We start from the raw sequence: 22,897 nt of genomic DNA on the forward strand, positions 1-22,897 counted from the left end.
GTTGTAAAAATAACATCTTACTTTTGTGATGGTATGCACACAAATTAATATTTAAGAGAAATATCAATAATATTGGGTTTTTTAACACTTACGTTAGTAGAGAAGAGAGATGGCTGGGCACACGGGGATGGGGGTTGGTTCAGGCAGAGGGCAGATTATCAGCCCTCACCTGTATCACCTGTATCACTATCCAACAGAGGCTAGCGTGGCCTTCTTGTCAAATCCTCAAAGTCCATATCCTCACTATCACTATCAGTGACTTGGGCTGGCTGTGGTGGGTGGCGGGTGAAAGAACTCGGTAATGTTTTGTTGACGGCTAGAATTGACGTGGTCGTGATACAGCTTGACTGGGTCTTTGGCAAGGAGGAGCTCAATCTCTCAGCTGCCTCGATGATTTCCTTCATCACCATGTATTAGTTTCTGCTCTTGTTCTTCTGTAACACCTGGCTGCTCACTGACGTCATCATCTTCCAACATCTCGTCACCAGTCACCTCAGGTTGCCTGATTACCTCCAGGATGTCCTCGTTGGTGGTGTCGGAGAAGCCTGCAGCTCTTAACACTTTGTGCAGCCTCTCTTGCATTCTCCAATGCCACAGCAACAGACTGAGCCTCTCAGCCACCGCTTGCCTCTGCTCTCACCTGAGATACCCTCAATACATGACGCCACACGTGACAAATCGTTGCCACAGATAGCTGCCCCATGCCTCCACCAAGAAATCAACAGCTTTCTTCACGTTAAACAGTTTCCAAAACTGCTTGACTCGCACTTCATTGTCAGCCAAATCTTGTTCGTGATCGTCGTCCTCGCTCTCGCTATCGGTGCCACTCTCTAAGTTCTGCAATTCATCCTTGGTGTTGGTGCGTTCAGGAGCCGAAACTTCTTGGCGGAGAAAGCAGTCTTCACGTTGCAAATCAACTCCTGATCCGTGGGCTGGATTAACGACGAAGTGTTAGCAGGAAGGAAGACTACTTTTACGTTGTGGTGACGATCCAGCATTGGGGCGAGTGTCCTGGGCGTTATCGAACAACAAAATGTTGAATGGAACATTATTTTGCGTGCAATTTCTCTACATCAGGAACGAAACAGTTGTCAAACCAGGAGAGGACAGACCAGTGAACATCCACGCCTGAGGTTAGCCAGTGGACATTTAACTTGCTCATGTCCATATTCTTGCATGCATGCAGCTTGCGGGCTTTGTGGATCTGAACAACTTCAGCTTAGCAGTGCTAGAGGCATTGGTGGTGGTTTTCAGTATGGTGATGCACTCCTGCATTCGCCCCGACACTTGCTCACAGACTTGACTATGAGGTTTTGGATGGCAATTTCTTCCAGTACAACTCTGATTCATCCATATTGAACACTTGGTGGTCGGTGTACTGTCCTTCCTCCATAATTTTCCGTAAAATGGGGGAAAATTCATGGCGGCAGCCAGTCGGCACTTGCTCCTTCTCCGAGTATCTCAATATTGGTGATCTTGTTGCGTCGTTAGAAACCTTGCAGCCACCAGTGGAAGCTCCCATTTTCTTGCCACTGATTGGTAGAGTTCTCGGGCGTAGTCCTGCACTGCCCGAGTGTCGACCCTCATGTTCCATCTTGACTGACGAATGATATAGCGTTCCAACTAACCCTCGGTCTTCAGCAGCACCTTATTGTGGCAATATTTCACAGATTTTGTAATGCTCATGTGTTCTTTGATCTTGCCGGCATCCTTCTTGACCATGCGGATCGTCGATTCATTCACTCCATATTGTCTGGCCAGATCCACCTGCCTCGTGCCTTTTTCTAACTCCTGAACAATCTTGTAATTTATCTCATTGCTTAAGGCGCGTCGCACCTTCTTGGGCTTGGGCCAGGTAGTTCAAGGTTTCTCGAGGGTGGTGGGGGTCCAGCGGTAGCCATTGTGTAGAAACAATAAAAACAGGTTCCTAGGCACAAGTGAGTGTACGCGGAGACGGGAGACAATGAGACTAACGCGCCCAGGGTCATCGCCCCTGGTGGCAGGGCAAGCAAGGTTAAATAGACCAATCACAGCGCAGGGAGGGTGCGTGGGTGGATAAGAATGCGTGGCCAATCACAGTCCGCGACATCATCGGCACAAGTCTGACGTCAGCGCCCAGCACCTTGCCGCTTGCTGCGTAAATTAAGGAATGTACTGGGAATGTACTGCGTAACTAATAATTGTTGCGTCTGGACAGGTACGTAAATGTCAGTATAAAATATCAGCGTAAATCCAGAATATATATATATATATATATATATATATATATATATATATATATATATATATATATATATATATATATATATATATATATATATATATATATATATTATATATACTGTATATATATATATATATATATATATATATATATATATATATATATATATATATATATATATATATATATATATATTTATATATACTGTATATATATATATATATATATATATATATATATATATATATATATATATATATATATATATATACATACCAACCCTCTTTCTGTATAGCTGGCCATCCTCAAAATACACTGGCAATCCTTCCTGTATTCCGCCATATTTTCTGTATATCTGGCCATACTTCCTGTATACTTCCCCACCTTTCCCTTATGCTTCCCATCCTTTCTGTATACCTGGTCTTCTGTCGGTATACCTGGCTATATACATATACCAGACCATCCTACTTGTTTCTGGCCATAATGCCTCTATACCTGCCACCCTCTTTTATACCTAGCCTCATATACTTTGCCATCTTAAATGTCTGCCTGGACATCCTTTGTGTGCACCTGGCTATCTTTCCTGTATACTTAGCCAAGCTACATGTATACCTAGCCATACTTCCTGTATGCCTGGTAATTCTACATGTATAACTGGTCATCATTATGGTACACCTGGTCAATATATTGTACATGTAGGGTGTGTCATAGGAGGGAAGGTCAGCTAAAACTAATGGCTCATCACTTTTTTGGTAGATTTTAGTGTATATAAACAGAAAATAATTTCAGTTTCAATATTTTGCAACCTTTTGCTAGGTAAATTTTGGCGTGAAATTTATCGAAAATCTAACGTACAGCTGCATTAGTGCATTACAATTAAATAGTGAACATTGCTTTCTGACTTCATTCTTTAACAACCCAACTAACAATATTTTTTCTGTTTCAGATTCTGATGCATTTATAAGTTGATAATATTTGCGATGGCTGCTTGTGTCAGGACGAGGAACCAAAAATCCAGCCATCTCAGTCACTATCTTGGGTCTGGGAGAGAGCTCCTGAAGTCGGAGTTGCCTACATTGAGAGATGCTTTGAGATACAGTGTTTTAATCAGGCAAATCAGTGAAAAGAACCAAAGAACTTACACAAACAAAGGCATTGCCAGTGATATGACCAAAGCTTTCTTGGCACAGTACACTCTGGCTAACGCTCAGTTCAAGCCTCCAGTCATAACAAGTCAGAAGAAGATTAGTGAGAGACTGCTAGCCAGTTGGGTAAAGGCAAGAGATATCTCTCTTGGGAGAGGAAAACTTGCAGTTAAGGACAGCTTTGCCAAGCAACTGGACCAGTTATTTGACATAATTACTTGCAAGTGCCCAATTGTTCTCTGTCCTGAGTTTTGGATGCGATAAGTGACTGTAAATCCGGGCCCACATCTCCTGTATTTGCAAGGCGTGTTAGAAGATTCCTGTGATCGAACTGGCATTTGTCAAAGCACAGAGAAGACTGGCAGTATAGGGGCTCTCATGATTTCTGCTTCAAGATACTCCGGTCAAGACAGGAGAGAGCTGCCACAGAGAAGTTGAAGGAGGAGAGAAAGAGTTGCGAGGAAGAGAGACTTGAAAGGCAGGGCAAGGGTAAAAGGCCGATGATTGGAGTCAAGCTGATTCAAGAGTTCAGCAGCTTCCATAGCTGATCGAGAGTGCTGACCAGGAGAATGGTGACTTTGTCCCCTAACTTGAAATAATTATAAACCTTTGGGCATAAGATTCAGAAATAGGAAAATGTCGAGCATGGCTCTGGCCAGCATGCGACACCACACTGAGTCTCAGAGAAACTGCAGAGATAGCAACAGCTGCCTGGATTGACGGTGGTTTGATAACACCTGATGATGTTCACCTGGTGATAGATCATAACAAAGTAAGGAGAGCTCAGGAGAAACTTGTCAGTAACCTAGAAGAGGAGTTTAATAAGGGGATAAGAGAAAATGGAATCAATTGCTTGTTCTTTGATGGGAGAAGGGATGACACTAAAGTGTTCATGAAAGTTGGAGATTCTGACAAGTTGTTCCCTGCCATGGTGAAAGAGGAACACTACTCCTGCTGCAGTGAACCAGGAGGGAAGTATTTGTGGCATTTCACTCCAGAGGAAGATGACATCAGGAAACCAGCTGAGATAGTGGCAGATAACATTGTGAACTGGCTCAGAGAGAGGAACGTAGACCAGACCCTGCAGGCCATTGGAGGACAGCACCGCTCACAGACACAGGTGGCAAGAGGTCGCCACAGTGGATAGAAGCGGAAGGGTGGGAGGAAGCTGGTCTGGATTGTTGTGACCTCCACACAACGAGTTGCCACTCCAGACATCTGATCCAGGAGCTGGATGTAGGAACTCTCCAAACAACAGATGGTCTGGTCCTCTTGGCAAGATGCTGGACTCTGCCACAGAGTTAGAAATAATTCGAGCTTTGAGAAAAAATCACAGTTGGCCCTCCACACTCATTGAGCTTGCATACTGTCATTGTGACCTGAGTACTGACCAAGTACTACTGGATTTACATGATTTGCAGTGCCATCAAAACTGGGGTCATGCCTGATGAGACTTGCTTACCTGCAGTGGGGTCCAGTCTCACATTCTAGGTGGCTCCTGCTTGGCTCTCAGGTTCTGCCAGGGTGGAGTGCGCTCATCATAAACTGAAAGAGACCAGCTTGCAACCTGAGACTTATTGTCCAATTCATCGTGAGTGTCTACTTGCCAAATTGGTTCAACACCAAGGTCAAGTCATCGTTCTCCGAAGGTCCGAGGCATATTCTCTTCCAGCTTGAGCTCCTGAGGAGTCAGCCAAGGAAGGTTGTTCAGATTGTAGAGCAGACTGTGAGGACATCTTCCTGGTATGCTCATCCCGAGGCAGTTCTGCAGACAATGCCCTGCAGTAAGGATGAGGAGGAGAGAAGAGTGGCAGTCAAAAAGATCTTGGATATGAGACTTATGAGAGGATCTGGGCATGACGAATCAGTTGGTGACGATTCCTTCAGGGTCAGGAAGACTCCTGAAGTCAATCTAGGTGCCAAGACCCTCACTGATCTCATAGATCTGGATAACATCCAGGCTGGCAGTGAGCCCCCTCTTACCTGCAGCCTCACCAATGTTCAAGTCAGAGCTTTCCTGGACAACCCCATGCATGTCCCTGCCTGGCCCTCGCACACCCAGAGTATAGAGCGTTGTGTACAGCAAGTGAGCGAGGCCAGCAGTCACGTGTACAGCCAGGAGAGGAGGGAAGGCTACATCCGAGCTCAGGTGGTCAGCAGGGAGGTGATGAGTAGAAACAGAAGCAAGAAAGACATGTTCTCTATGGTGTGCAGCAACACCGGGTCGTAGTAGTAAAACCGGTTTTGTATTTGATGATTTTGTTTTCTAAAGGAATATTAAATTTAATAAATGTGTCAAGATCATTCGTTTCACTATTCTGGATCATTTTCATCCTAATAAATTAACCTGATACATTTACTTTACTTTAAATAAGCTATTTAGTGGTGTTGGTAAAAGGGTGGGAATACTGAATTTTCATAAGGTTTCAAGTTAAAATTTACCTAGCAAAAAATGAAAACTTTTCAAATCTGAAGATATCACATGATTCTGCACATAGAACTACATCATTAATACCATGGGCCGATTTTTCAAACTCAAAAAAAAAAAAAAATTCGCCTCCGTATGACACACCCTAATGTACAGTATACTCGGCCATACTTCCTATAAACCTGGACATCCTACCTGCATATGTGGCCATCCTACATGTATATCTGCCCATCCTACCTGTATACCTGGCCATCCTTCTAGTATACCTAGCCATCCTACATGTATACACGGCCATCCATGTATACCTAGCTATCCTTTATTTATATCTGGCCATCTTAAATGCATATCTGGCCATACTTCCTGTACATATGGCACCACGAAAATTGTGACCAATTATTATTATTACATTTTCGTCCCTCAGGCCCTGATGTGGGTCAGTGACCTGTGTCCGGGTGGACTACCGTATATATATATATATATATATATATATATATATATATATATATATATATATATATATATATATATATATATATATATATATATATATATATATATATATATATATATATATATATATAAAACACCTGGCCATTTTTCCTGTATACTTGCCCAACCTACACGTTTACTTTGCCATAATTCCTGTATGCTTGTTCATCCTACATGCATACAGTAACTGATCATTCTTTCTGCATACTTGGTCAACCTTCATGTACTGTATATCAATCCATCCTTCCTGTATACCTGTCCATGCAACATATATAATTGGCCAACCTTCCTTTATGCGCAAAATAGATAAACATTGGTTTTGAAATAGAGTAGTGGACGAGTGGAACAAGTTACCAAATATCATCATTAACTCGAATACGCTGGATAGCTTCAAACATAGGTTGGATGGATAGATGAGCGATAGGGGTTGGGTGTAAATGGGACTGCCCAATATGGGCCAATAGGCCCACTGCAGTTTCCTCCATTTTTATGTTCTTATGTACCTGGTCATCCTTCCTATTTACCTGGCCATCCTTCCTGTATACCTGGGTCTCCTTCCTGTTTAGCTGGCCATCCTTCCTATAGCTGGCCATCCTTCCTGTAAAGCTGGCCATCCTTCCTGTATAGCCGGCCATCCTTCCTGTAAAGCTGGCCATCCTTCCTGTATAGCCGGCCATCCTTCCTGTAAAGCTGGCCATCCTTCCTGTATAGCCGGCCATCCTACCTATTTAGCTGGTGCTTATTTTTGTATGCCTGACCATCTGTAATTTATACTTGACCTTCATTCCTGTATACCTGGCCGTCCTACCCATATAGCTAGCCATCCTTCCTATATACCTGCCCATGCAACCTGAAAAACTACATGCATACCTGGTCATTTTCCTGATATGATAAATTATATGTCTCAGAAATAAAAAAAAATTAAATAATAGAGAGTTGAATGATTCAAAATAGAAAACTAATAGAGCACAATGAGATAAGGGAGGGTAAAAAGATACAAAAAGCCATTAAGACACAATAATTCTCACACACACACACATAATGGTTGCCCCTTGTGTAACGGGGATGGCCGGCAAAGGGGCCACCTCGGCGTTAATTTGTTTATGGTGTTAGAAGCTGTCACCAACACAACAACCACACCCTAAGTTAACGAGTTGCATGACCCAGTGTCAAGGGATAGTCCAAGAACACAGGACAACTCGCCAACTGCACTGGCTAACCACCACCTCGGAACACGATCTGCAAATCAATTAATATCAAGGTTTCCAATTACTGCCGGGTAGACAGAGGCAAATGGCATAAAGAAATTTGACCATAGTTTCAACCTGCCCGAGGATTGAACTTGGGTTCGCTCAATTACGAGGAGAGCATGCTGACCATTACACACACACACTACTACGACTATACTTTGCTGTCACTTGGAATCAAGTATGGCGACAATCCAGCTATGATACAATGATATGAGTTATTAAAGATGTCACCTTCGTTGGTAAGCTCCGAGGTGACTAGAGAGACCGATATGGGACCGGCTGGGCCGTCCACAAATGTTACACATGTGAAGGGCTACATCTAATGCGGGATGGGCGGTGGCAGCGCCTCAGTATACAGTTGGGCTAACTCAAAAGTATTGACTCTTTTTATCTTTTCCATTACCTGCCAGGGTTTCATTTACCATTCGTTAGGTGACTGTAAAGTAGCTGTTTTGGCAGTTTACTGTTGTCCATACATGGATAATGGTAGCCTCGATGCTCCTACAGTTAGTCAGTGAGAATACTGGTATTTGTTCTTTGTCTTCCCAGCGAACCCATAGGATGGAATTTAGACTACGTTGGTGTAAGTTTTTAAGTGCCTTGAGGTGCCACCTATATGTGACCCATGTCTCGCGCCTTGTTGACCGGGGTGTCAAGGTCAAACTGTTGTGGATCCCCTCTCACATAGGCCTCATAAAACATGACAGAGTTGATGCCCTCGCCAAACTCGCGTCTAACAAAGACACCGTTAATACAATTTGGGTCTGTCAAAAAGAACCCTTAAAACTGTAATTAGGAAAGAACTTATTGATGAGTTTGACGCAAGTAGACAAGTGCAAACAGGCACTAGTCGATCCATAGTTTACCATGATGAGATGTATCAAGTGAAACATGTATATGGAGCAAGTAACAAGATCACTAGATTACAAGATGTTGTAACCGCTAGATTAAGGTTAGGATATAAGTACCTCTGGCAGTATGTTCCTCAAGCAGATGTAAACAAAACTAAATGTAAAGTGTGTGGCCATACATATGGCCACACACTTGAACACTACGTCCTCGACTGTGTGAAGATAGAACCTTTTAGGGACAGGTCCAAGCACACTGTGTGTGAAATGGCACAACACTTCATCTCTAATGGCAAGATAGCCGACATATTAAGATTGTATCCACTTTTTTGCACTCAGTAACTATATCAGTTCTCATGTACAGAACCAAATACGCAATGTGCTTGAATACCTCCCACGTAAATGTGAATAATAAAGTGTGAGGCCAGACATACTGCCTCACACGCCTGTTCTCACGCATTTGTGAATAAGTTACCCTCTATGTATAGAACTAAACAAATAATGTAAATGAAATACTGTGTAACTTTCGGTGCCATAATATCCTGACAACCGGGGTTAATTATTATGACCCTTTGTAAACCCTACTCTGTAATCCTTTTGCGCTACCGCTCACAGGATGAGTGTGGGGTGCACAATAAAGTAGCCGCTGCAAGCGGCAAAATCAAAATCAAATCACCATGTCTCGCTGCCATACAGCAGGGTGGGAAGGACCACTGACCGATATACGTGCAACTTTGTAGATAATTTCAGCTCCCTATACAGCTGAAGACATGGGTACGGAATTTGCCAAAGGCTTGAGATGTACAGTTGATCCGATAATTGAAGCTCTTCAGAGATGTCCACAGTGGTGGACAGGTTGGGAGCCAAGATACTGAAAGTGGGTAACATTAGAGAGGGTAGTACCGTTAACCTGGATAAATGATGGAAGTGTTACTGAACCAGGGGCAGGCTGAAAGAGAATCTTAATCTTACGTACATTCACCTCAAGGCTGAAGTGTGCATATGCATCTGCGTAGGTGTTCTGGAGCTCCTGTAGGTCACCTTCACTGGCTCGAGAAAGGAAGGCAGCCAAGAAAATGGAAAAGAGACTTGGTGCCAGTACACACCCCTGTTTAATCCCCGTTTGGATGGGGAAGAACTCAGATTGGGTGCCATTATGCAGGATGCTGCCCTTCATGTCATCGTGGAGTTGCCTCACAATGGCGATGAATTTTGGTGGGAACCAAAACAGCTGACGGTTTACCCGAGGGCTTCCTTGTTGACCGAATTGAAGGCCTTAGTAAGGTCGATAAAGGCCACGTACAAGTCACTTTTCCTTTATCTGCCAGGCAGCAAAGATCATGTCAATGGTGCCACGTGACGGTCTAAGGCCACAATGAGATTCTGGGTGGAAGTTTTCTGTCTCAGGAAGAAGTATGTTTAGGAGGACTCAGGCGCTAATTTTGCCAATTATGGACAGCAGCGAGATCCCATGGCAGTTGCCAGTCTGACCGATCTCCCTTGCTCTTATAAATATTGACGAAGGAGGCGTCTTTAAGAGCTTGGGGAATTTCTCCTTTTCCCATATAATCTCCAGGAGATGGTGGAGACAGCTGGTGGGCAGAGGTCCTCCTGCTTTATACACCTCGGCTGGGATTCCTTCAGTCCCTGTGGCTTTGTTATTTTTTATTTGCTTAATAGCGGTAGCTTCCTCATCACGGATGGAGGATACCTGAGGTGGGTCATCTTTGGGTGCTGAGGGGCCTGCTGGGTGGTCAGAACATCCACATCGGTGTTTTGGTTGAGCAGGGGCTGATAGTGCTCTTTCCAGTAACTCGGAACTATCGTCGGATTAGCGTTAGGGGGCCACGCCAGGAGTAGTTGGGCCATACATAGTTTGAGTGGAATAAAAAAATTCAAGCATCTTGTTCCACAAATTTTTGCGCTTCACAAACTATTTTTCTTCTGGCGGAATGTATCGGCTTTGGTTCGAGACCGAGGGTTGTTCTGCCAGTCAGTGAAAGCAGCACATCTGCCATCGACGAGTACGTTGATTTCCTGCTTATTTTCATCAAACCAATGCTGGTGTATTCTTTGGATCTGGCCGAGGGCCTCGCTGCAGGTTTTATGATGCCAGGCGTCAAGGATACCCCATTCGGCACTCGGATTTAAGTGGTTTGTTGTTGGGTTGTTTATCAGTCCATTGTCGAGCTGTTCTCTGAAAGCATGTGCTACCCCTTGATCCTTCAGTCGCTTGGTGTTAAAACCTCTTCTGGAGGCTTGTTGCCTTTGCCGTTTTGGGGCAACGTGAAGGAAGAATTTGGCTTTGACGAGCAGATGATCAGTGCCACAGTGGTCAGATCCACACATGGTTCGGGTGAGGAGGAGATCTCGGTGATCTCTTTCTCTGACAATGATGTAATCAATACAATGCCAATATTTGGGTTGTGGGCATTGCCAAGAACCCTTGAACTTGTTGGCTTGCCTAAACAAGGTGTTGGTGAAAGTGAGGTTGTGTTTAGCACACTTGAGGAGGAGTAGGCTGTTAGGATTACTCTCACCCACTCCATTTGTCTCTATGGTTCCCTGCCATTTGTCAGCATCTCTGCCAACTCTGGCATTGAAGTCACCTAGGACCACAACCTTATCTTCTCTGGGGATAGAGGTTAGCACTCTGTCAAGATCAGTGGTAAAAGGCCTCCTCTATGTCATCCTCTGCTTCCAATGTTGGGGGTGCACGAATATTTAATGATGAAGAAGGCATGACATAAGTGATTCATTGGTACTCGAAGCATCATGAAGAGCTCGTTGACCCCAACAGGCATTTTTGTTTGCCTATGTAGGATAGATTGGCGAATGGCAAATCCAGCTCCATAAATGCAATTTCTCTCCACAGCAGGCTTACCTTTCTAGAAGAAGGTATAGGTGGACCCCGTTCTGTGAGTCGACTGTTGTCTGAGAGAAGGGACTCACCAATGGCTGCTATGTCGATGTTATACCTAGACAGCTGTTTTGCCACAAGGGCAGTTCTTTTTTCAGGATGCCCATTTGTGCCAATATCCCGAAGAATCCTAACATTCCATGCAACGACCATAAGAGGTTGTATAGTCAGGTTGGCTTTTAGGCAGGCTATGTTTAGGGCACCTTTCCTAGCTCCTCCCCATGTGGGATGAGCCGGCCCCTGGAAAGGGCTGCCCAGTCGCACAGAGAGGACCGGATTGCACTGCTGTGCACTGCTTTCTAGATCCCAGTGCATAAACTACCATCCTATCTATGCCACCTATGTGCTGAGGTGTGACTAGAGACTACTAGAATTTATCTCTGCCTGTCCCCGTCACTACTCGTCTGTTGCCCTAAGAATTTTGGGGGTTTAGGGCTTATGATGATATTGATGATGATGAAAAGTAGGATGAGCTGGATGATGGCTGCATGTGAGTTGGTTTATGTGGTGAGGCAGGAGCGTAGGCTGTACCCACACATCTTGGGTCTCCCTTTTTCCTGATCCAGTGGTGCTGATAGCTGCAATAAGTAGGGAGAGAGGGAGTTGCAATGGACTGTTGATAGCCCAGTCTTTTTAACTTTCACCTTAGTAGTCTGACCATCTTCCATTGCCTTCATCTGCCGATCTAGTCGTTGGGTGCCCATGTTGGTTACCTCTTCCGCTTATTCCGCCGTTGGGGTCTCACTGGAGCTCTGTAGGCATGTCTGCCTAATGTGGGGTTCCACCACAGATTTTTCATTCGGGCCAGTGGGTGGTAGGCGCCAGGGTGTATCCACATGCCAGCAGCGGTAGCTGAAAGCGAGAGGAAGCAAGCAGTGCTTGCACCTTAACACTAACATAATGCTGCCACACTAGATGCATTACACCAGCCCATGTGTGCACACACGCACACACGCACACACACACACAGAAACCATTGACTATATTATAATTATTATTATTATTATTAATAGTATCATTACTACAACTACTACTACTAAACACACGAGACTGACCCTCCTGCCAATCACCAGAGCTTAAGGCAACAGCAGCTGAGACCAGACTGGAATACCGAAGTAGAGGCGCTGAGAAACTCCACACGCCAGCTCAACCAAGACTCTGACCGGCTCAAACAACAGTTAGTGCAGGTAAATTGAAGGCATCGGTCTAGTAATGAACGGCTTTATGTATGTTTTTCACACATTATGTCTAATTTGATGCGTTACTTGATAGTGAGGTAATGTACTGTCTGTTTCTTTTGTACCTGATTTTTGTCTACGTAATGATTTTTTCAAAGAATAATTATTTTATGAGGGTTCAAATGCTCTTTAATTTTTTGGTGTATTAGTTAGGTTGTATTAGGTTATGTTATGTTAGGTTATGATATGTTAGGTTATTTTATGTTATGTTATATTATGTTTGATTATGCTATGTTAGGTTATGTTAGGTTAGGTTAAGTTATGTTAGATTAGGTTAGGTTATGTTAGGTTAGGTGCATTGGTGTGTCTTTCCATTAAATTTAAAAAGGATCTAAAATTTATGTCCATAAACGAAATTCAACTAGAATGATTTTTTTTTTTGTTATATCCTTTCCGCCACTATCAGCTTACTAGCCGTTTAGGCCCTCTATCCAGTTTTAGTACACAAGGAAACCGGAGACCGGGAAACCTGTTATGTTTGGTAGGGTCACACTCATGTGTGTTCAGGCTTAGGCTCGAACCCTTTACATATTTGGCCAGAGTTACGCGCGTTACCGCTGTACCACCAACAATGGAATGCAGTGTCATTGGTGGATTAGTTTTTCTAATAAATTTACAGGTGTAACTAATTTACTCAACCTGTAAATAAAAAAGGTTAACTATACAAATATTTACATCAGTTTTCTTCTATCTATATATACCTCATAATTCATTAAGGCATCTAAGTAAATGTCAAATAACATCATCGTTGCTGAACACGACCAATAGTGCCCGTCTACCATGACTAACACACAAAAACACTATTAGAAAAAAAAAAGAGTTTGATGTCAATAGAAAGTTTCATAAGCCAAGAAAATTAACAGCAAAAAGTATTGAAAATAATTCAATACAAAATACCAATGAAATTATGAATAATACTGTAGTACATTAATCTGATACGTAAATACAGTAGTCACTAAAATATTGTGTCACCTTTTACCACCAATAGTATGACGTCAAGTTCTATCGTGCACAAAAGTCGTGTCCACTACCCAGCCACAGTGAGGGTTCGAATAGCCTCGAGTCTGAAGTTTCGAAACAGCTGGGGGAAATGCTATGGTCGGCCAACAGATGTCGCCCACTGTAGTGTATAGGGGGGGGGGAATAGAGGAGGTGGGGGTTAGTCTAGTAACAGGCTGTGTGTAGGTGGAGCTTTTTTTTTGTGAATTCCGCAATCATTGAGAATAATAAAAATGTCAGGAAGATAGTTAATATTATTAAACATGGTGATAGATGTGTAACGGGAAAATAAAAGCACTACAACGACCATATCTCTGCCGTTCATGGCTACAACGGTGCGACTGATGGGCACACCAGTAATTAATTCTCTGTGACTACCAGTAATGGTAGTCACGGAGAATACACACGTTGTTACCAAGGTTGGCGCCACCCACACCAGGGGAAGAAGGTGATGTCGAACACTGAAACATGCCGGGGTCTCATTCCTACCATCGTCGTCACCAACAGGTAAGTCACATTAATTTGTCAGCATAGCCCATGTCGTCCTTATACTATTGCAGGGTGTCCCATGAGTGACAGCAGATATTTGTAGAGGTGAAAGAATATGTGATATTGAGTTGAAAATCTTCTATACACATAAGCATTTTTCTTTATTCTTTAGGCGTGAGGTGGGTTGTAAAAATTACTCAGGGCAAAAATTTTGCCATGTTATATTTTATTTTCCTTGCCAATTGCAGCCATACTGTGTGCTGTTGTAATCCTTATTGGTGGATTACATAAGGCCTATTAATAGCGTGAAAACCCGTTTGAAGATTTTGTAATGTTCCATAACTTGCATTAAACAACATCATACGTTCACGAGTTCCAACTCCGCGCCTAGCCTCCCTCCCTTCCCCCCCCCACCCAACTATTAAACCTCATAATTTGAGCATCGTGGGTTACCACACCTAAACACTAATCGTCTACTTATTCTCTCCCCACACTCCCCCTCCACCATCCCCCCACTCCACTCCTCCCTCCCCCACCTCTTCCCTTCATCCCTCCCCCAAGACTAACGTCAATCGAACATTCCATCCCATCACATTACCTTCCCCTGCATTCCCCAACCCCCCTCCTCCTATTCTACCCATGGCGACGATTTGGACTACTGTAATGAACCCTCACAGAACCGACGACATGGCTCCTCCCCCTTGTAATTAGAGTTAAAACCTTTACAACAAAGGTCAATCCCACGTAACTTGAGCCGGATTAAGATATGTGGAAAAAAAACAAGCAACACCCATGGCCACCCCCCTACCCCAACCTAAAATCATAACCACCACGTCTCTATCTCCATCCGTTTCCCTCTATCTATAATAAAAAGTGTAACCCTACTCAGAAAAAATAATGAATGGGCCCTCCAAACAAATTAAAGATGAGGTGCACCCCACCCAAATAGGGATGGGCCCTCCATTTCCTTTCGCCTTCTTTTCTCCACATCCTTTCCTCCCTCCCATCGCCCCAGTCACCCCAACCAACCACCCAATACCATGCAGTGGGCAGAAGGCCACAGACTTTCTCTCCTAAAAGTCTGTTCCGTTTCACCCACATTCTTTCACTACTAAACCTTCTTCCCCCTTTTCTCCAGCATTTCACATTTCCATGGGAATCTCCTGCCTGACCTATTTGTAATGGTTGCCTTAAGAATTTGTAAATCCTGCACTCACTGCTAAACGAACTGAAAAAATCCATATATGTATGGAAGTTTTTATACTCAGAATCACACACATTCTTTCACCCCCACAAACATTCATGTAATTAGTGGGACAATCTTGTATTATAATTATATGATAAGGAGTTCTTATTAACTTCACCATAAATATATGAAAGTTTGATGTGCTATGCATTTGGTATATTTGCTGTATGTTACCTACCGGTTATGTTACACTCTTGCTGCAACCTGGGAGCTTGCTGGGTAATGTTATTTGAGTAGAAAAATTGAATCTCAGAATGACTCGATGAACATGAAGGAAAATTGCTTTTACATAACGAACTCTTAACGCAACAAATCCTATTACAGGATATGTAATCTGGGACGAAATTATGTCATAGCCGAAATTGTCAAAGAAATATGTAAAGCAGTGGAAACCTATATATTTGATTATCGAGGCTAACTACCCATAAAACAATTATATTTGACGATTGGCAAAAGTCCTGAAAATGAACCAACAAGTCAAAAGCTAAAAATGATCAAATCATCAGTTTATCCTTGGTCATCAAAAACAATCCTTCCTGACATCACGTAGAAACTATTCTGAACGCTCCAAGAATTGGGTATAATGCTGATTGACGCATGGCCAACTTATAAGTCTTCCCCTATTGGAGCAACGCTTATATGCTCCAACTGCCGTGAACACAAATAACAGTCCAACATATTCTCATTGAATTCTATTTATAATCGGTATCGAACAATGTGCTTCACTAACCCCAGCAGTGTAAGGAGGTTTAGCAGAAACCCAAAATTTTCCTAAGTTCAGTTTTCAAAAAATCTGAAATACTGTAATCTCCCTCCAAACAATATAACACTAAATTATAGAAACACAAATATATGTTAACTAATCCCTCCACAGCCCTTGTAGGAGAGACTCAAATGGTGCTTGCGGTCTGTTAAACTAAATCTTGATGATGGTGTGATGATTATCGGCGAATGTTCACTCTACAGTCGCAGGGGTGGTAGGAGGTTTGGGGGAGGGGAGGATCCACTTGCAGTTCGCACAGAATACATGAAATAGGAAGGGTTTCTTTTGGCAGTTGATCCTAAAAAATTTACCAAAAACGTTATGTCAGAGTAATAATACTTTAACCTAGGTGTTACTAATACCATTAATTTACTCTAGTATATAAAAGCTCGACTAAAGTTATCATAACTTAATATATTTCCTGCTTATTTCAGATATGCTGCCTGCAGGACGAGCAGCAATTTGTTTGGCAGCATTTTCATGGAGCGAGGCCAAATCTCGTCGGGATGGGGAGAGCTGGGGTAACTCACAAAGGAAATATTGCTCGTGATGGGAGGAGTACCAAGACGATGAGAGTGGATCTGCTGGTGGGAGGAAGAGAGGGCCTTGCGGAGACGAAACCTTTAGCAAAGCGCCACGAGTAACGTCGGCAAGGATGACGCGATCGTGGTGGCCCGCAACGCATGGCCCTAATGCGGAACATCAGTAAGCACAAGAAATCTGGGTTCAACTGCCATCATATTGATGTGACGGACACTGACTTCAGCGCGAAGCCGGGATCGACTGCCATATTCCAGCTCACAAAGGGTGGCTGGCTAACACCTACCACAAGTGAGTGCTCAATTTGGCTTTGCATTGAACACCACATCGAGAAGAATACTGAAGAAATCCACGGCCAGCATTGATGAAACGGTAAATAGGCCAGTGAGCCAGGCTAAAGGCAGTGCTGGCGGCCCCAACACACACTACCACATGAGAAACACATTCCAACATCGCGCAGTGAGTGGTAGGTGTCAGTGTCATTCTGGGGTGGATAAGCATGGGCCAGTGAACTGGTCAAGATCAATGGCCGTTTCACTGGTGAGCAGTATGTAGACATCCTGAGCAAGTGCTAATCTGCCATCCAGGCTATGGCAGTTCCAGCCCTGCCACTATCATCAGGCTGGTTCGCGACAACAGTCCCATCTATATCAGCAAACAGAACAAGGACTACCTCCCCAGGATCACTCCTGGAATTGGTGTCATCGACTGGCCAACACTAGGATGTGATATTAACTGGATTGAACATATCAGCCCTGGTAAATGTGATTAGATATTTGGGAGCAGCAAAACCTGTGCAGCAACAGAAGCCAAAAGCTTACGACGTGGAGAGGCGGCGCCTACTTAATTGTGTGTGCCTGAAGCTGGTCAACTCCATCCCTAATCGCCTTGATGAAGTTCTGAATGGCTGCATGGACCAAAATAAGATGTATTGGTGTATTGTTTGGATTTTAGTATTGTCGTAAATACAATTAATATAAATTAACTCACCTACAGTTATCATAAACTAATGTCCTTAATGATTGCTCCACCATTCGTATGAAAATTCATTACAAAGTAACTTAACAGCCACAAATTATGTATTGTGTGGTATACAATGATCTGTGCGATACGTCGAATGTGTTGTCTAAGTAAACACAATATAATGCAGTCATAATTGCTAACATCATTGAAATGCCTATGATGATCTTCCAGCACACAATATTAACGGTAACTGAGCACACTCCAAAATATATGAAGCCAGATATTGTGGTGGGGTGTTTAAAAGAATGGAGACCTCCTAATGACGAAAGGAAAGTTCCACCCTGGTCTTCACTGTGGGTGGGGCCCAAAGGTGTTGAGGAGAACCCATGCAAGTATCTATGAAAAAATGCCGCCACGGCCACTTCACGTTCCCCCTTTCATTGAGAGGAGAGGTTAACAAAGCTCATTCTTCTCATCAGCAAGAGCTGAGAATGGGATATAGAATGTCGAGGTGACGGTAACCCGAACAAAGTTCACATTGATCTTGATGTGGGGTCACTGGGCGTTGCTGTGTGGTGGTGGTGTAGTTGTAGGTCATGACGGGCAGGCTGAAGTTTCTGGTCATTGCCACGGGGCTTTCAAAGTCATGAGGGGCAGTGGTTGGAACTTGGAAGAATTGGAAGTCACCTAGATTAAGTCTGAATACTATTTTACAATACTGATAACATTTTCATTCCACTCTTTTTAACATAAGTATATAATTATATAATATTGCATATTACCACAAATATTTATTAAGCAAAGGATGGGTGGAATATAAATAAATATTACCATAATCTCTTTGTCGGAATAACAACAAAATTGTGACGTGGTCACTGAGTAAAACTAACTGGCTAAGGCCCTTCCCCCTGATCCTTGTATATTTCACTTTTATCCTTAATATATTCCATTCTTTAAAGTATCATTGTGACCTGAGCAGCAATAAGCACCCAGGGCACTGCACCTGTTCCATGAATTCATAACCATAAAGAAACAACTGTAAGACAAAACGTAGTTAAAAAGGCAGCTTGAAATTTTGGTGGTATAAATAATAAATAAACCTGCCTCTCATCCAGCCCCCACCTCCTCTATACCCCCCCACCCACCCCCACACGCACACTACAGTGGGCAACATCTGTTTGCCGACCATAGCATTTCCCCCAGCTGTTTCGAAACTTCAGACTCGAGGCTATTCGAACCCTCACTGTGGCTGGGTAGTGGACACGACTTTTGTGAACGATAGTACATATCTTACTTATCATAGACAAAAAAAAGAGCATCGCTTCTCAATGTAATCGATACAAAGAGTACTGCAGTTATAGTTTAAACACCAGAAAATAACACACCAATGTTAGTAAACATCAGAATATTGAAAATGATTCCCATAAACCTCACGACCCGTAGAATTTAGTAACCATTCGCGGCTGTTTGGCCTTGATGATAGCCCGAGCCTGAACCAACGACCTCTAGGACAGAAGATGGTCAATGCATCCGTTCGACCATTAGTTTATCACCCTAGCGTGAGATGTACTAGTTTGATATTATTCCATCATGAGTGTAAATCGTAAAATATCACCCTGATGCTAGTGAAGATGTCTGACGTCACTACTGTCGGTGTAAACCTCAAAATACTTAACAGCATCATTATAAGCACCAAAATAATTTAAATACCAAAATACCGTTAACACTAAATACTGTAAATACCAGAATAGTCTAAAACATTGCTAGTATAAACACCAGAACCTGGATACCTTCCCCTTACTAGACCAAGCAGGAGGTGGCCACGGTGCAGGAGATACTCTTGGAGAAGGAGAAGGACCTGGAAGGCCTCTACGGAAACATAGGGGAGGTGGAGGAAAACCAGCAGACTCTGACCAACAACATCCGTGAGTTGGCGTTAACCGTCATCTTCCCCCTAGAGGAAACCGTCCAGATCATCAACCAGACTATCGAGGATCTGAGAGAGGAGCTGGATCAGGTCGGTTTGGGTGCATACCGTCACTTGAGTCCTCTTTACTCAAGGAAAATGTCTTTCTCTGGCAAAATTTTTAGCCAGTGTTGAAGTGTGTTTTTAACTGATGTTGTCGTGCATTTTTGACCAGTGTTGTGTGTTTTTGACCAGTGTTGTACATTTTGACCAGTGTTGTGTGTTTTTGACCAGTGTTGTACATTTTGACCAGTGTTGTGTGTTTTTGACCAGTGTTGTCGTGAGTTTATTACCAGTGTTTTCTCATGTTTTTAGCATAAATAACGCTTTGCTGTCCCGTTATCATTGTTTTGTGTCACGTGCTCGAATGTGTGTTGTTTTATTCGCCCTGCATACGAAGTTGATGAGTAATTGACATGTAGGTGTAGCACCATTTTCATTCATCTTGTATGTGACAATACATTTTTTTGTTTTGTTTATAAAGTATGAGCCATAATTATATATATATATATATATATATATATATATATATATATATATATATATATATATATATATATATATATATATATATATATATATATATATATATATAATATATATATATATATATGAAGCACTCTTGATCTCTTCTTTATATGTTATATATATATATATATATATATATATATATATATATATATATATATATATATATATATATATATATATATATATATATATATGTAAACTCTCCAGATAGCATTACCGGCATTCTTATCCTCCTTCTTGGTACTTTATGAAAAGGTCTTTCAGAACACCTTAGAGTGGTTGCTTGAGATAATTACTGCATTTCGGTTTAAGGAGACAGCCACTCAGTGGGGAACCGTCACTATTTACCAGCCCACTATGGGCTGCCCAACGGAGAGATCTACAGAGCTGACAAGTACTCAGATGGAATCATGCTTTGGGACTACACATGTGCTCCCACCTTGATGCCAACCTACTTTATGTTTCCCAGAGAGCAGCTGTGCAGGGAGGACGGCAAGTTCAAGGGAAAACCTGATAGAGGCAATGCTTAGGGTTTGAGCCACGATTAATGCTATCTCAATAAAGACAGAGACTCTGGGAATCTGAGGCCCTGGAGCTCCTGAATGAGCCAGACTCCAGTTTTATTGAAGCCACCGAGACTTCATAGCAGTAACTTGTTCCAACGCCTCAGCACAGTGATCTAAAGAGGGAATGTTTACTGCATACTAGACTGAGTTTTCGTCTCTCAGTTGAGAAGCTCGGGGGTGTCTTCGAATTGTGATTGTAACTCTTAGCACAACATATAAACAGGAGTAAACATTAATATTAATAAATTAAAAATACACAAAATAAATGAAAAAGGGGTTAGCAGAAAACATTATGAAATACAAGGTAGTTAATGAAACAGCTCTTGAGATAACCATAACAACACTCGTAATTATTGTTATAAGACCAAGGATATTTAGTTTTACATAGCTTTCATCTCCGCATTATTACTTTGATACTTAGTGAGAACGTATATAAGATGTTCGAATGGACAACAAAATAGAGAGAGAAAGAGTGTTTTCGTTGGTAACTAACATGCTGGTGGTGTCCCAACAGAGGGTCGGGAACCTGGAAAGAGATGTGGAGAACTTGAAGACAAGAATACCCACCAACAACAAGAACGGTGAGTAGCTTACTTCTTGTGCCTGTACTGCTGTTGTCTTACTGTTACTACTGTAGGCCTCCTCTTATAACTGATCAACGTCCTGTTACTGCTACAGGTATTTAAGTAACCTTTCATCATGTTAATATTAATTTGAGATTCTTTGATTCTTGGGTCATTGAGTTTTGTTATAGTAAGAATTCTTTGTTATATCCCAATAATTCTTTCACTGTTAGTTAGTGGAGTTATTTCCTCTCAGTTATGGTACGTAACTTACACTGCAGACTTGTTTAAAGGTGCTGTTGCACTGTTAATGATTTTCTCTTTGCCTACTAGCGTAATCTTTTGATGTGAGTTAAATTTATGTGTTTGTCGTCACAGTCATCGTATTGTTTATGTTGCAGGTCAGAGTGTAATGAGTCAGCTAACAAACTTACACTCGGACGTTGGCAGACTCGACGGCAGCATCAGCAACTTGGAAGGTAAAATATACGGCTTTGCTGCTCGCCTGGACATTGTAGAAAACAACCAGAATGACAACCGGGCACCATATGACCTGAAGAGACGTCTCACATCCCAAGAGAATGCCTCCTTTTACATGGACCTTAAAATAGAGGATGAAAAGAAAAAACTTCAGCAACTGGAGACTGAAATCGAGCAGAGAATCACAAATCTAGAGAAGAATATCAACCAGCAGGTCACGGAACTGAAGAATTTGAGGAGCATGGCCAGGGAGCAGGGAGATGACGTCTTACGCACGTAAGAGTGAATCTAAGGAATCAGGGATTTAGATATCTGAAGGTCAATGGATAATCAAGCAGCACCTATGGAGGACAGTATTAGGAGTCGGTGATAATTAAGGTCTTGAGATTACATATAGAGGGTAGCAAAAAAATACTAACTAGGAAAATGGAAGGAACTCGTGAGAATTAAGCACCTAAACTTACTTCACCCGATAATTAAAACTTTTATGCAACCTGTGGGCGTTTAAGTTACCTTAAGTCAAGTTAGATTATATTTTGTTATGTTAAGTCAAGTTAGATTAGGTTATGTTAGGTTAGGTCAAGTTAGATTAGGATGTGTTATGTTAGGTCAAGTTAGATTAAGTTATGTTATCTTAGGTCAAGTTAGATTAGGATGTGTTATTTTAGGTCAAGTTAGATTAGGATGTGTTATGTTGGGTCAAGTTATATTAGGTTATGTTCGGTTTGGTCAAGTTCGATTAGGTTATGTTAGGTTAGGTCAAGTTAGATTAGGTTATGTAATGTTAGGTCAAGTTAAATTAGGTTATGTAACGTTAGGTCAAGTTAAATTAGGTTATGTAACGTTAGGTCAAGTTAGATTAGGTTGTTATGTTAGGTCAATTTAGATGAGGGTGTTATGTAGGTCAAGTTAGATTAGGTTAAGTTGGGTCAAGTTAGAATATGTTATGTTATGTTAGGTCAAGTTAGATTAGGTTATGTTACATTATGTTAGGTCAAGTTAGATTAGGTTGTTATGTTAGGTCAAGATAGATTAGGTTAAGTTGGGTCAAGTTAGAATATGTTATGTAACATCAGGTCAAATGTAATGTTAGGTCAAGTTAGATTAGGTTGTTATGTTAGATCAAGTTAGATGAGGGTGTTATGTAGGTCAAGTTAGATTAGGTTAAGTTGGGTCAAGTTAGAATATGCTATGTAACGTTAGGTCAAGTTAAATTAGGTTATGTAATGTTAGGTCAAGTTAGATTAGG

General features: G+C 42.2%; 1 protein-coding gene across 1 annotated transcript in view; it reads left to right on the forward strand.

Annotated features, from left to right (window-relative positions):
- The window catches only part of LOC121871546 (collectin-12-like), a gene marked incomplete in the record, with an annotated part of 83,528 nt that overhangs the window by 52,632 nt on the left and 7,999 nt on the right, over nt 1-22,897 (forward strand). Inside the window, 4 exon segments of the mRNA XM_042373990.1 lie at nt 12,378-12,491; nt 19,347-19,559; nt 21,120-21,186; nt 21,570-21,924. Of these exon segments, the coding sequence (XP_042229924.1) occupies nt 12,378-12,491; nt 19,347-19,559; nt 21,120-21,186; nt 21,570-21,924 (749 nt within the window).

This window comes from Homarus americanus, unplaced genomic scaffold (assembly GCF_018991925.1).
Source record: "Homarus americanus isolate GMGI-L3 unplaced genomic scaffold, GMGI_Hamer_2.0 scaffold45698, whole genome shotgun sequence".
NCBI classification, from domain to species: Eukaryota; Metazoa; Arthropoda; class Malacostraca; order Decapoda; family Nephropidae; genus Homarus; species Homarus americanus.